General features: G+C 37.4%; 1 protein-coding gene across 1 annotated transcript in view; it reads left to right on the forward strand.

Annotated features, from left to right (window-relative positions):
- The window catches only part of LOC107192013 (protein TIS11-like), a 64,667-nt gene extending 50,863 nt beyond the window's left edge, over window positions 1-13,804 (forward strand). The window contains exon 2 of the mRNA XM_015581188.1: window positions 12,394-13,804. Coding sequence (XP_015436674.1) covers window positions 12,394-13,569 — 1,176 coding nt within the window. The 3' untranslated portion in view covers window positions 13,570-13,804. The remainder of the gene's footprint in view (window positions 1-12,393) is intronic.
- Window positions 13,805-16,626: the final 2,822 nt, after the last annotated feature.

Here is a 16,626-nt window from a genome sequence, read left to right on the forward strand (position 1 = left end):
CCGAACAGATTTTATAAAAGTACATTATAAAAGTTCACGGTTTCATTCAATCCCTGCTTTCTTCGTGAGGCGATACAACATTGTAACGCGCGTGCCAGCCTCATTGTCTGTGATGCCAGAATCGTGGTACTGTTTACCCCCACCACTCTCCCACTCCGACGTACCATCGTCTCTCACTATGACGTCCCGGCTACCCCCACTTTACGTCCACCGTACTGGCTCACACAAGCGTATCCCAACCCTGTCCGTGTGCGCTGGCCGTTCGAGAGACGGTGAGCTATATTTAGAAAAGAGTGGGGGTAAACCGTACCACGATTCTACCATCCTGCTGCCTTGGAAATCCTGTTCGAATATCACTGCGGCGAAAATTCACGTTCTCGACGCGATGCCCCGCAACCTAAGCGCGTCAGCAACAGTCAAGAGACCCTGTTCGAATCCCAATGCGGCGGTTTTACTTTTTATTTTTAATTATTTTATAATTTCACTTTGTAACCTCTAAGTAAAATAAAAAAGTTAAAAAATATTAATTCGGGAAGCATTTAAAAAGAAAAAAATAAATGTTTTCCACTTCAATATCTAAATTTTTTATTATATACAGACATATTATGTTGTATACACATAAATTATTTTTACAATTAAATGGTATCCTTACAACCCTACTCATTACTACTCTGAACATTCGTACAAAAATCTATTAGATTAAAATATTGTCATAAGTGTATCTTCAGTCTTTTAAAATTATGATATATTTCGCCGCTAACGAAAACCGCTGCAGCTGGTCCACGTATATACGATGCCGAATGGTCTTTTGCTTTTCCCCATATGAATGGAAAAAAACACAATTGAAATAGTAATTTTAATAACATAAGATAAAATATTAAGATTGCTATGAACTTATCTTTTTTTTGCTGAATTATTCTGTAATTTCGCTTCCTCACTTTTGAGTAGAAGTTTCGCAGCTAACGAAAGTAACGAAGTACGAGTCTTTTGCTTATGTATATATCTAAAAAGAAATAAATATATAAATATAATGATAATCATAATTGCCATAGTGAAAGATAAAATATAAATATTATTGTAAACACATCTTTAACAAATTTTAAAAGACTGAAGATACACTTATGACGTAATATTTTAATCTAATAGATTTTTGTACGAATGTTCAGAGTAGTAATGAGTAGGGTTGTAAGGATAACATCTAATTGTAAAAATAATTTATGTGTATACAACATAATATGTATGTATATAATAAAAAATTTAGATACTGAAGTGGAAAACATTTATTTTCTTCTTTTTAAATGCTTCCCAAATTAATATTTTTTAACTTTTTTATTTTACTTAGAGATTACAAAGTGAAATTATAAAATAATTAAAAATAAAAAGTAAAATCGCCGCATTGGGATGCGAATAGGGTCTCTTGACTGTTGCTCACGCGCTTAGGTTGCGGGGCATCGCGTCGAGAACGTGAATTTTCGCCGCAGTGATATTCAAACAGGATTTCCAAGGCAACAATGATTTCAGAATCGTGGTACGGTTTACCCCCACTCTTTTCTAAATATAGCTCATCGTCTCTCGAACGGCCAGCGCACACGGACAGAGCTGGGATATGCTTGTGTGTGCCAACACGGCGGACGTAAAGTGGAAGGCCATAGTGGGAGACGATGGTAGGTCGGAGTGGGGGAGTGGTGGGGATAAAGCGTTCCACGATTCTGGCGTCACTGCTGGGGAGTCGAAGGCTGGCACGCGCGTTACAATGTTGTATCGCCCCATGAAGAAAGCAGGGATTGAATGAAACCGTGAACTTTTATAATGTACTTTTATAAAATCTGTTCGTCAAATAAATTCTCATCAAATAAAAAAATTATTTGTCATGCGTCTTATAAAGATTACCAGAATTATCTTTATTCGACGCATGACAAATAATTTGTTTATCTTTTATTCGTTATTTGAAATTTTTATTTAAATAAAAATTTACCCATCTCTGGTATCAGAGGTGGGCAACTGATCGTTCACGAGTATCGCGCGGCTGGAATTTCTCCTTTCGATGATCGTGAGCAAACAGTTGCCCACTACCGATATAAATGTACGAATATAATTATAAGATCTAATTTTTATTTTACTGTTTCAAATAAAAAAAATGATAAAAAGAATCATGTATAGCGACCGTCGCGGTGGACGGCGCGGCGGCCGGCAGCCGCCTCATATATGTCAATAATTATTTTCATTAAAATAAAACATTTTTGATAATATGAAGATCGTACTTTTTTTCAAATCCTTCAAGTCCTTCTTTCCTTATCCCTGTGCACATATATACAAGAAAGTCGAAAAATCGTTGTTAGTTCAAAATCTATTTCCGCTGGTCGACAAATGAAAAGATTGAGGGAGCGTTTGCGATTAATTGTATTCTTTTTGCATCTTTTTATGAAATATATGTGTAAGTATATAACATCTGCATTAATTAGGTCAATAAATGATAAATAACTATTGTTTCTCGGGAATGCCATTTCAAGTATTTCGTATGTAATAAAAAAAATTAGCATCATTGCAAGTACAAATAGAAAAGGTTTATCGTTGCACACATTAGTACGTAAGTATTGCTTCATTCTTGAATCTCTTTCAGTCGCACCATTCTGTTCCTATGTTCGGCGAGAGTCGAAATCTCGCCACAAGCCGTAGGTATTCCATCGTTCTCCTGATGGGCAGAATTGTCGAATGGCAACAGCGTAACAAAACAATTGATACGATCCAGCACGTGTTGCGAGGTTACATATACCGACTTCCCTCTGTTTTATCGATGCTCGGTGGTAACATGGCCAAAGTGACTGACAAATACCATAAGCGCCGCTAGTGGAGAATCCTTGAACTATACCAGTGTATATTCCTGAGTCTGGACGCGTCAAATCGTAGAATCCAACTTACGCCTTCCACAAGTGATAAATTAACAAAAATTGGTTTTCTACGATAGTGTGACAGTGGTGTACAGGGTGGTCTGGTCAGCATTTGACGAGAAAACAACTAAATCGTGTGATATTTGACAAAATGTGACTTGAGCAGCCATCTTGTGTGCTTCATCGGCGTCTGTCACAATCGCACAATTTCTAAAATTCTAATTCTTTCAATTAAAATGTGTTTATTGGTGTTTATACGGACCAGACCACCCTGTAGGGAAGTCTACCCGTGAGTTCTATACCAGTGAAAAGTGCGTTTGTGCAATTGTCGAGGCAGAAGTTGGATTCTACGAAATCGAATGTCTCTCTCGTGTATCGCGTATACATACATGGTTCCCGTTGATTGTGAGAGCGCACGGACACAGCACACGGGCCACGGAGTCTCCCCCCTTAAGAGGGAAGTCTGTCATAAACGGTTTAAAAATGAACGAATTTTTGGGAATTTCTAGTGAAGAAATTATTAAAGCAATCTCTTTCTAAATTTGAGATTACTTTACTGTACAATTTAACTGAATACAAAAATGTTTATTTTCACTTCAAATCCATAAATATTATACTTATAAGGATTTATGTGCAGCCGGTGAACAGGTGTTCCGCGTGGGGGAATGTAACTAAAAAAATATTCAACCAACTCACCCGACATTGCGTGTGCATATTCTTTAACCTCTTCTTCACAGCATGAACCTACATTTATAATGTTCATTCTTGTTTCAATAAATCATATTTGTTTTGAGCATCTTTTACTTGAAAAGTTACCTTTTTTTCTTCTTCAAATGTCATCACTTTTTCAATTTTGCATTGTTTAACTTCAAAATAGGTTATACAATAAAATATTCTCGCAGTTTCAAAGAGGTTGGTTAAATATTTTCTTCGCAATAAATTCCCAAGAATCCGTTCATTTTTAGCCGTTTATACCAGGCTCCCCCTCTTAAGTAATTGAAAGTAAATTTTCGGTGATTCTAAAATAAAAAATCTGAAATTGTCATTTTGGCTGGTTCGGTAGTTCTAATGTTGATGAACGCTAAACGACTGCGATACAACGTGGGCTCGAGAAAAGGAAACATAAAAGTGTCCCGTTGACCATTCGCACGTAATTGCATCTGCTGTCAAGCCCGTCTGATAAGGTGTATAGCAGCAGGGGAGTATGTACATACATGCATACGTGTATGGATACGTGTGCATGTTCACATTCGTACGGGCAACGATAAATAGCCGTTGCACGTTGATGACTACGGGATAACCAACACTTGCGACATCATCTGCCGTGTGTGCCTCTTTTTGCATTAATACTTAGGCATGGGAGAATGGCTAATTGCGAGAATGACCGTGTTCGTGTGCCGAGTATCGTGCAATGATCACGGGTCTGTGTGTACGATAAACACACGACTCGTGGAAATTTCCAGGCGTATGTGAAATCACGCTCGAGTTTCGATCTGCAGTAAGGCGTGGATCTTTGATTTTCAGTTAAGGTGGGAGCGTATCCGTTGTGTTTTTAGGTTTGTCAACGTTAATGCTGTTAAAGAAATCAAAAGACTGATTTATCATTTCTTTTATTAATACTATACCTACAAATTTGTAACTGTATATTGTTTGAGGATTTCGAAAGTATTTATGTGTGGCATAATTTGTAGAATGCAAATTTTACAAGGGAAGCATTTCAAAAATTTCAATTGACTAATATTTGAATACTGACGATCTCATTATTTATTTCGACTCATTTTGCTTCTACAAATATTTAGATTAAGTAGAAAAGTACTATACCTAAGAAGTTTATTTATGCCACAAAAGGAAAAAGTAGTCTTTTTGTTTTTACTTTTTCCACTATTAAAGCAAAGTAGCGATATGAATGTTTCGGGAGCCTGAAACTAACCGACTACCTACAGACGTATCCGGCTCCCGAAAGTACAATGCATATCATATGACATACAGGCATTTATGTACTCTGAGAGTCAAAACATAAGTGTACACCTTACAAAGATGAGGTTCGTGTACTACTTCCGTAGTTATTGTAAGATCATGGCAGTAATACAGTTGGATATGATTTTTTTAACATTTTCGGGATGAATAGGCAGCCAAAAAAATTCGAGAAAAAGAAATTCGAAGCAGCAACTTCAAAATTTTGTAAATATTGTTGAACATGGTGACTGTACTACTATGCTATGGTTTTGGGCAGCATGGTAATCTCTGGTATAGAACAGTTGGTTTTTATTCACATTACTATGGACAAATTTGGATGTTTGAAATATTTTAAAATCAAATTCAGCTGCAAGTGCATTTATGGGTCTTTTAGTGAGATCGTGACCCAAAATATATACAGCCAAAGGTGGTTAAAAATAGTTTGTTGGAAAACATTTTCAATCGGTAAAATACTCTGCCACAGTCACCAGATCTCAATGTAATAGAGCATCTATGCAAAATCTTAGATTCTAAATTGAGGGAAATAAATATGAATAAATCCCATACTTTCAAAGTGGATATTCACTTTTGACTCTTCCTGTATATTGAAAGATGAAGAAGTAATATCGTATGTATATAATTTATTTTAAATTATAATGCAAAAAAACAGACCTAGTTGGTGTAACAATATTTCCTGAATTAAAAAGTAACCGCTCGTTTAATGTTTGTGTAGCCGAAATGGCAAGGACATTTTTTTTTTGCATTATAATTAAACATAAAGGATATATAATACTCTGCATGCATGTTGTATGCAGTTTCAATCATCATTAGAATGACTACAAATATACCCTCCTTTAAATCACTCCTTTAACGAACTACCTATTATTTCAAAACCTACATATGCACTTTCAGGAGCCCGATAGGTTCGTCTCTGCAGTCGGTTAGTTTCGGGAACTCGAAAGGCTCGTAGGTATGTCGTATGATACTTTTGGGATCCCGATGCGTCACATCAGTGTTGCCAGATTGGACGATTTATCGCAATTTGGGTGACTTTTGTACTAAAATTGTGATGCATTTTTTAAAGAAATCGCAAGTCGAAAATTAAGCCATTTCGAATTTATATATATGATATATAGTTTTATATGTATAATTCATTATATGTCTATTAATTCATTATAATAAAAAAAAATCACTTTAATTTGAAAATCCTGCATTGATAGAGCTTACAAGATTTTTTTTACGGCACTATTGCGACTTTGGGCGATTTTAAACAACGGTGTATGCGAGAATCTTATAAAAAATCTGGCAACACTGCATTTACATACTACGTATCGGGAGCCAGTTCGATACCTGCCGATTGTTCCCGACCCGACCCGAGCTCGAAATGTCGAGAACCCGCACACCTCTGAAAAATATATATGTATACATGAACTAAGTGGTTAGGCCACCTTGGATGAGTCAAAGTCTAAGGTCATCGTCGGGAATTTTTTTTGGAACGATAACGAAGTAAATGGAAAATTCAACGTAAAGATTTATTTTATTACACAATTGTCGGTGGAAGAAGTCAAATTGTTTGTTTGTTCTTTTTTTCTTACAAAATGACGGCACTAGAGCGGAGATACGCAAACATCGTTCCGAGCGACGTTCTCCACGGTATTTCACATCACGGGTGCCACATCGTTTGACCCAGTGCAGAAAACGAATGATTTTTATTTTTTGTATGCCAAAAACAAGAGACCCTAATTGATAAAACCACAATTAAAAAATGACGGTATAAGAGTCAATATCTTTGTGTAAATGATTTTGGTTACGAATAACCATTAGAAATGATTCAAATGTTTTTTGGTTGTCCATAGCAATTATCGATGAAAGAAAATATTTCCAGTTGCACGTAACCATTATCAACGATGAGAATTTTATTTTGGTTATCGATAACCATTATTGATGACAGAAATTTCTGTTGATTATGCAGTAACCATTATGCATGCCGAGAGTTTTAATTTTGATTACTTTCGACCATCGTTAATTTTTAGTAACGTTATTTTTATTAACGTGTGTATATTTTAACTTAAAATATATAAATTCTATCATTCATTTTTCGTCACTGATAGATACATTAATAAAAATTGACGATGGTCGAAATTAACCCAAATGAAATTCTCGTCATCGATAATGATTATTCGTAACCGGAATAGTTATAAATCCGTATTTTTTTAAAAGTTTCTTCGAGATTTATTAGTATCTGGTTTCCATGTAAATAAAAATTACTTTTTATTCAATGACTTTTCTCCAACAAATATTTGAAGTAACTATTTTTATTTATGGTCTCCGTCAAAAACTAAAGAACTACGTACGGATTTTCAGAAGTATTCATTTCTGTAGAAATGGTACACGTGTAAAGAAAAAGTACATTTTTTTCTCAAATAATTAGTATAAAAATGTCAGTTGCTAGAAATCTGTTGAAGATAACGCGAAATCTATACGTATTTCTCTAGATTATTTATAAAGGAATATTGTGCCCAAATGAATCGGCTCACAATCATAAAAATTGTGCTGAACACCGACTTTGGAAATGTTATGCTGAGAAAACGCGTTTAAAGTCTTACTTAACATTATTATATGAATAAAATGAACAGAAGTCACGTTTATCTTTACCTGGTAATTCCAGCGCCACCCAACTTCCTTTCCAAATTGATGTCATCCTCTCGCCAGGCTCTTTTCGAAAAGTTTTTGAGCTTCTTCATGCCTCGTTTGCCGCGTTCGGTATATTTCGCGCTCGACAGCCTTCATGCGGTTCGTGACTACCTCCATCTAAAAAGTGTAACGATTTTGGCCAATTGACGTTTGCAATATCTCCAATAACATCCATCAGACGTGTGGGCCTATCATTAACCCTTGTGTGGGCTATTTCTATATTTTCTTTCACAATTTTTTATGTTCCTGTCTAGAACATCACTTGGTATATTATAGGAAGGGAAAACTAAGAGTTCCGGAAAAATATGAAAGTAAAATTATCTATCTATCTACAGTAATGTTTCGATGAGTGCGACGTACACGGGTCCACTAAGGAGTATTCACATAAGGCGGAAGGGTTGTCAGCCCCTCCATACATTTGCTTTTTGCCCGCAACCGAGCCTCTACTTAGCTTCTGTTTACCCTGTTTTGATTGGTCCCACAGAGGTGGGAATAACGCCATTGCTCGTGTTGCATTCATCCAGGAATCACTGTAATGTGTCAGAAGAGAAGGTTTGAAGTACTCCCATTGTTCAGTAATGTGAACATTTTGGTTGGCCACACAAGGGTTAAATGTGTAAATGGTTATATCTACTGCAATATTAGCTAGCACTTTGCCATTGTATACGTTTTCAGTGGCATCGATCAAACGACTGATTCTGAGTCAAAGATTAGTTGTTGTTTTGAGTATACTTTCCTAAACAAATGACTTAATAACTCGTTTCTGCTCAGTTACTTACAGGCTTTATTAAATATACCATTTATATTAATTTCACAAGTTTCTTGCGATATCTTTAAATTTTTCGGAGACGTGCGTATATTGTCCGTTTCTTGTTCTTTTGAAAAACGATTGGACGGACGTCTGTTTGAAATCCCAGACTTTCTAGGTCGTTGAGTTGTGCTTCTAGAGTCGTTTTTGTTCTGTATACTTTTTCTCAACATTCATCGCTGTAAAAACGTTTGCGAACAAGGAAACTTGTCAATAAACAAAACGGCGTCGTACCGTCGTATGGCGTCATACAAACAAACTGTGTTATGTCCATAGACGTACAACTAGACCCCATGGTTTCAATGTCTCCCGTAGTCAGATCGTGTCAAAAATTAGAACGAGATAGCTGCTATATAGAGACTTCACTAAATTTGATCACTGCTTGCTATTTATTTGATTTGCATTTAATTCGTACTTTGGTCTGTTGAGAAAGAAGCGTTAGTTGATTGCTACACTCTAGTGGTGATTCAGCGATCGTTAAGTATGAATCATTTTTTTTTCTTTTTCGAGATTTTATGGCATGATTAGTTCAGTTCGAAGGAAATTGAAGCCAATCGCAAAACTGGTACGGTTGAAATAGATAATTGGTGTGAGATACGGAGTTGCTGTTGCGTGAAACCACGAAGCAATGCCTGTGCCACAAAAGAGCAGTTAATATAATATGAAACTGAATCGAGTAATCTCTTTGTCAAAAGAAAGAAGCTCTGTATAGGTCGTAATTACCATTTATTTAATTGTGAATTGAGTCATGTAAATGCTTGAAACGGAAAATCGTTATAGAACATATGCAATTTAACTCTATATTCACGATACAAATTCCCTTTAAAAACTTTCGTATTAAATCGATCGTTTAATGATTATAGCAACTTATAAACAGTTATTAAACTTGGAATACTATCAAACGATTCATCGGTAACTAATTAGTTAACCAGCTATTCATAATCACCTAATAGTTTTCATTCTTGTGATATGAATTACGTTATGAGAAATTAATAGTTAATCTTACATTTGAGAGAAAAGAAATTTAATGCTGATAGAAAATTTTCTGATCCAACGCTATGCAACTTATGTCCCAAAGCACTTGACGAAACAAGGGGTCTCGGAAGTTCCCACAAAGGCGGTTCAAAATGCCGGAGATGGAAGGTTTTATGATTTGGGAAGGTAGGTTGGTTCTTCGTGTTCCTTGCCCGCTCGATTTCTTGGCCTGTTCGAAATACCGTACGATTAGATTGTTTCTAAAGGACGTTTCTTCGACCGATGCGACGTGTCTTGCCAGATTTCAGGTAGTTTCTCGTTCCATGAATTTTCGGTTATCCATTTACCGGTGAAAACGTCGGTCCTTTGTCTGTTCCCTTATACCTGAACGTACAACGTGATACTTTTAGACCCGGGCCTCATCTATATAAATTTCTCAACTTAAGTATAATTGGAAATAATATTTTTCATACGCTTTTTAAACGTTTTTAAACTGTTGAATATTGGTAATAAACGACATTTAATACGTACATTCATAGAAGCATTTATGATGTAGTTTTAAAAACAGCAGAAATGGAGCATACTTTTCATTGAATCTTTATAACTTCTTTATTCGAAATAAATAAATTAAATTATAGTACTATAACACTTTCTTGAGTCTTTCTCAGTCAATATAAATATACCTCGAAGTGAAAATTCTCTAACTTGTAAAACATTGAAAAATCAAAATAAAACTTGAACTGTAATTTTTTGAAAACATTCTCCAGAACTTTTAAAATTGCGATTATAATTGAAATCGTTCACAGACAATTTAGTACATTACTTCAATTTACTTTAAGAGGTCCCTCCAGTCAAAACGTTCAAAGAATAGGAGATATTTATGATTTTTTATTAAAAGAAAAATATACAGATTGTGGAATAGTTTATTGGCTTTTATTAATACACCCTTTAGGATAATCAAAAATTGTTTGTTTCCACTTTATCGTCGTTAGTGCATTTGGTAGGAGGCGCCTTAGTGTAGCGCTTCCAACAAAAATGTTTAAACGGTAGGTAGCCATGAAATATGGTCAGAGAATCGTCAGAAATCAAGAATCAAAAAAGTTTTGACAAAAAACCAAAAGTACGATGATTGGTGCGTATTTAAACTAAATAGTGCAACAAGACGGGTAATTTCAAGCATATAAATGCAAATAAAAAAGGATTCCGTGTTTCGAAAGTTATGTTTGTAGATGATGCGATAGCCAGTCTAGATGTGAATTGAAACAAAAAATTTTATTATTGTCCTAAAGAGTGTATTAATAAAAGCCAATAAGCTATTTAGCGATATGTTATAAATTTTTCTTTTCACAAATTCATAAGTATCGCTTATGTCTTGAACTTTTTGACCGAGAGGTCCCCCTGAAATGTATCTATGTAGATTCTAGATTTGTTCGAAGTCTTTACAAGAAACTTACGAAGTCTTTATTCGAAGTCTTTGCATGTTGTTGTGTAACTGAATGAAATCCTGTCCGAATAGTGTCATTTTGTACGTTTTTTTTTTTTTTTTTACATTTCTGACATGGGGTCTATTAGAAATAAATCATCGTTATCCGTAAACGGTTTACGTCTACGCATAGAGGCGCTCGCATTTTTGAGTAAACGACGTATTGTTCGAACATTTCTTGTAGAGTTGTATCGATCTGTCTGTAATCCAGCTTGGATTTACGTGATATGCAGGGACCGAATGGTGATACCGTATAAACCTTAAATCACTGTTACACGGGGCTCGTGAAATAGATAACGATGAATCAATATGGATAAATCGTGTTTCGTTATAACCGTATTGTTGGTTTTTTTTCCAAAGAAAATAAACATCACTAGTAACATTTGATGAACTTGATTTGAATTAAAAAAATAAAAATTAAAAATCTGAATTAAAAAAAAAACTTAATAAAAATAGGTTTGATAAGTGTTTAATTTTAGAAAGTATGTTGTATTCAGTATTTCACTGATCGAGAGTAGGTATTCAGTAAATCTCTGCATTCAAGGAAATGTATGTTTGGAGATAATGTTTACGGATCCGTAAAATTCTATTTTTTATACAAGGAAACACCGATGGACTGAGTTTACGCAGCAACCCAATATTTCGATAGAATTGAAGTCTGATGTAGGGGCTCAGTCTTCATTTACGGTGGAATTAAATTAGACCGACAATTAAGATCATTAGAATTCACGATAATATATTTATTTTAAGTAACCTCTAAAGTATAGTCTACTAAGTAAGCGCCCGTGAGGAGTCATACAACGCCGTGTGTACCAAAAATGGTACACCGTATAGAGTTTGGTAAATATGTACAAATTATCTTTTAGCTTTGTGTTGCCCGAAAATTTATTCATTATGACAGTAAATGTTGAAATTATCACAAAATGCACTGTATGATAAAAAAGTAACTATTTGTACTGCAACTGTACAAAAATAACAAAAAAAAGTTAAGACATAAAATAGAATCCGCAAAAAAAAGTACAGAAAGTATATGTGGAATGTTTTTCGTTTCTAATCGAACGTTACGATGTACTTCTTTGTAATAAAGAAGACATAAATACGGTTTGTCGGAGCAATCGTTACAAAATGTGGCCAACCATTTGGTTTTAGCTCTTGCAATTACAGTACTGGAATTCTTTATTCTGAATTGTTGCAAAGCATAAAATGATGTATTCTTGGGAAGTATCGAACCAGCTAAAGTAACTGCACGCAACTAAAGGGGAATGCATTGCGTATCTAAAGAAAACTGAATTGCGCAACGGACAACTCATTACTACGTCGCGTCGTGTGTACGATTTGTGGTACACGGTTTAAAAACTGCAACAAACATCATTTTACCAATAATTCCTTTTTTGTAATTTACGTATCAATGACGAAAACGCCATTTAGAAATGAGGTTCGCCATGTATCACATTTGGTACACGCGCCACTTAACGTGCTAAGCAATTACCGTCTTTATCTTATTTTGAACTTGTCTTGATTTAGTTAACATTAGATTAATTATTCGTTGTAAAATGTGTCTAAACAATGTTCGTTTCTTTTTGTTACAGAATGCAGCTACGGCAAAGACAAAGGAGCCAACCTCCTCGGCATCAGTAACGAACAACTCCAGTAATAACGGCACGTCCGGCACTAATGGCGGCCATGCACCCCTTCGTCGCAGCTACACCTCCCTGGTAACCACCTTGATCGAGCAGCATCGTAAATTGGACCGTAGCGCGAGCGAGCCAACCTCTCGCTATAAAACCGAGCTGTGTCGACCTTTCGAGGAAAGCGGCACTTGCAAATACGGCGACAAGTGTCAGTTCGCTCACGGCTATAGTGAATTGCGAAATCTTGCCCGCCATCCGAAATACAAAACTGAGCTATGCCGTACGTTCCACACGATAGGCTTCTGTCCATACGGGCCGCGTTGCCATTTCATTCACAACTTCGAGGAGGCGAGGATTCACAATCAAAAAGTGAGCGCGCAATTGGGGTCTACGCAACCGAATATCATGGGACTGAATCCCCTGCTAAGCGCAGCGGCGGCTGCGGCCGCGGCTGCAGCCGCGGGTGGAAATGCTTGCAATGGTTCCAGTGTCAATCAAACCGTGAACAGCGTTAGCCTTCTCGAGCAAATTGTAGCCCCGCCACAAGTTGCAGCGGCGGCGGCGGCAGCAGCAGCAGCAGCTGCAGCGACTCCAAGCCTCATGAGAGCCAACTCGTTAAGCCTATGCAGCAGCACCAACACATACAACCCACCGCCGCTGCTCAGAACGAATTCCTTGAGCTTGACTACCACCCAGCATCACCACCATCACCACCACCACCATCATCATCAGACTGGTTCCACGGGTGTCAGCTCGGTTATCGGCGCCACCAGGCCGAAGCCGTTGAATCTGAGCCCGACCTTCTCTCTCGGCAGCACGGGAGAATCCATCTCGCCGTCGTCGAGCCTCAGCCAATCGCCGACGAACTCGATGGCCAGTTTCTTCAGCGACGATTGCAGTCAACAACCGTCAGTTAGCCAGGCCACCACGGCGTTCAGTTTCGGCCAAGATTTCGGACTGCTCGCGACAAGACAGAGCCCTAGTCCGCGAACGAATAGCGTTTGCAGTCCCCTGGGCTCGGACGAACTAACGCCACGAACACCGTCACCGTTGTCGCCGAACGCAGAGTCCAGATTGCCCGTTTTCAACAGGATCAGTAACACTCTTAACGATTTTGAAAATCTGAAGATCTAAGTTGCTTTTACAAGCCTCTTGGACTCTTTGGTATATTTTTCAAATTTTTTTTTCTCTCGAATATTGATGGCTCACGAAACACGTTCAAAGGAAAGAGAAGACAAAGAGCATTGGACCTGAAATATGCTAATTTATTTACCGAAAAGACAGGAGAATATGAGGGAGAGAGGACGGGCTCTCACACAGACTTGAGGAAGAAGTTTCTTTAATTTTCTTTTGTTTTTTAAATCGTTTGAGCTGCATTTCTCGCGTGGGACGGATCTTCCTCTCCGTCGTACTCGGCTTCTTATTTAAGCGTTTCTTTTCTGTTCGTAGGACACGTTAGATATCTTACTCCCGTTCTTTAAATAATCGTCTCTTCCTTTTTATCATAATCGTCTTGATTATTAGTATGTATATGTGTGTGTATATATATATAAATATATAATAATTAATATTATTAATCACGTTATCAGTAATATCGTTATCGATACTGAATATCGTCATTATTCTTAACTGCATTAGTAGCGTCAGCCACTGTCTGACTTTGACCACGAGGGCCGTTTCTTCTCTTTTTTTTATCTTTACTTTAGATTTACTTTAGTTTAGCGGAAAAATCGAGATTGTATCAGCCCGGATGTCTCGACCGGCTCGTGAAAATCCTTGGACGATTCAGCTGCGGGAAAGGAAAAAAGAGACCCGACAGCAAGGATAAGAGTACCCGGCGACGCGTCGCGTCGCAGCAATAAGCCGCTGAAAAGAGGGGGGGGGGGGGAGACCAAGTTTCTTTCGAATCGTAACTTTCCTCGTGCAAGTTGTTCTTTGATCTCCGTTGGACCCACGCCAGGTCCTGATTCTTTTCTCCGACTCTTATGTCAGCCACATCTTTGCTCGTTCGGGCTCTCTCTTCCATCGCCCACGGGGAGGCTCGCGAGGCGTCATTCTATCCGGGGCAGGTGAAACGTTGCAATATTCCCAAACTAAAGTTACGTTTCTTTTTCGAATCCCTTCGTTTGGGACGAAGGGAAGGGAAAGTCGCTTTGAGAGTGAAAGGGAGGCGAGAGCAAGTCGCACGCGCGAGAGAGAAAGGATAATGGTTAGGCGAGTAGATAAAAAGAGAAAGAGTGGTACTATATACTGTGGGGTGGGAGTGTTTGGAGGGGTGGGGGGGGGGGGGGGAGAAGCACGTGAAACGGATCAACAATCAAGCATCATGGTATGCAAATTAAGTGGCTTAGGAACTCCGATTGTCTTCCAATGTTTGAGTGAGTGAAAGTGTATTTGTGTGCGTGCGCAGCCAAGCAGGAGAAGGATGGCCAGACGTGGCGGTGAGAGCAGGCAATGTGGCAATGAGCAAAAGGGAGATAATAAGAGAAAGTGGTGCGTCCGTGAGTGTGTGTAGCATTACGCATGGGAAACGGACGTGTCCTCCGAGTAAATGAATGAAAGTGTGCTCGTTTAAGGATAAGTTACACAAAGCCGTTAGATATATTTTTCTAGACCGGTAGTCGTTTATGTCTTTCGATCGATTCGCTTCGAAGGCGAGCTTTTTTTTTTACGATAAACACAAAACAGTGTACGTTTTGACACCTTGTTTCTTCATTTTTTTTCCTCGAAAAATTGTTGGAATTCGTGACCAGATTTACTTTTCTAAAACCCTCCTTTTATCAATTTTTGATGGTTAGACAGTTTTCATTTTTCTCCACTTCTGAATTGTAAAAATTCTCGTGGACCGTAGCTTTTTAGGACATTTTTTTTTATATGCTAAATGATATCTTCTATGATGATTCCTTCCTTCTGTCGTTTGTTGGACGAAGACAAGGACGGACTTTATTTTTTGATTGAAAGATCTGCAGAGCCAATTTTTCCGAAGAGATGTTTAAGGCAATTTTACCAAATAAAATCTCGACAGTTAAGGCTTTAACCGTTTCGGTACGGCGAACATTTACGCGACCGTACGTAAGTATTTGGTGACTTTCAGTTGAAGTCGATGATCCTACCGAAAAGGTTAATAATTGCAACGAAAGGCAGAATAGTAATATAAGAATATCGATGTGGCTTCCTCGTAGTGCCTTAAAGCGGGCCTCGATTGTATCTAATGAATGACGAATGAATGGTGACTGAGAGAGTGAGTGGGAGAGAAAGAAAGAAAGATCATTAATATCGTGGTATATATGTACATTATTCTCTCCCATTAAAAAATGTGATATGTAACTATTGCAATAGAAATATAAACTATTACTAAAAAGAAATATTCTATTATAAAGCGTCAACAAGAGGGAGAGAAGAGAGCAAGGGGGAATGGGAGGGAAAAGCGGAATGGAGAGTGAATGGGATCAATGAGGCGGCGTATATCTTGAGAGTGCTTCCACGGAAGAAATCATTTTTCGCGCCTAGGGACATTCGAAATTATGTTTCGAAAACATGGAATGATGCGCCAAGTATCTCGAGTGACGTTTGGAAAAGGAAAACTATAGAAGAGCTGGGATTATTCAGCCGGGCTATTATCGAGATTAAATTCGAATCGATCTTCTCGCTGAAAAACGCTTATTTCAGCCTCGCGCCGTCTCTTCGAGAATTCTGAGAGAGTTTAAAGGAAACTAAAACACACAATATGAAATAAAAGTGCCTAAATGACGTGGTTTCTGAAAATCGAATACATTTTGTATATATACACACCACATACTTCTTATACTAAAACAAAAAATGTTTTCGTATAATTTATACTTGAAAGCAAATGTTATTGTAGTTTTAGTTTATTATTAATATTATTATATTATTATAATTATATATCTCACCATTTGCTACTTTATCTGGTCAATTGTTTCTTTTTTCTACCATTTTATTTTTCTTTTCTTCCTTCTTGAATACGACGAAAGCAACTGTGAGCGCTCATGTAGTCGGTTGCTTCGACAATCGCCGCACCGTTCAGAACTTCGAACTAAGGTCAATTAGTCCCCGTGTCTTATCTCATATTGCCGTCACTTGTGTGTGTGTGCGCGCGTGTGTGTATATATACACATATATACATACATACACATTATATTGTTGCTATTATTATTAATATTATCGCTATTA

The sequence above is a fragment of the Dufourea novaeangliae genome, unplaced genomic scaffold, assembly GCF_001272555.1.
Source record: "Dufourea novaeangliae isolate 0120121106 unplaced genomic scaffold, ASM127255v1 scaffold291, whole genome shotgun sequence".
Classification (NCBI taxonomy): Eukaryota; Metazoa; Arthropoda; class Insecta; order Hymenoptera; family Halictidae; genus Dufourea; species Dufourea novaeangliae.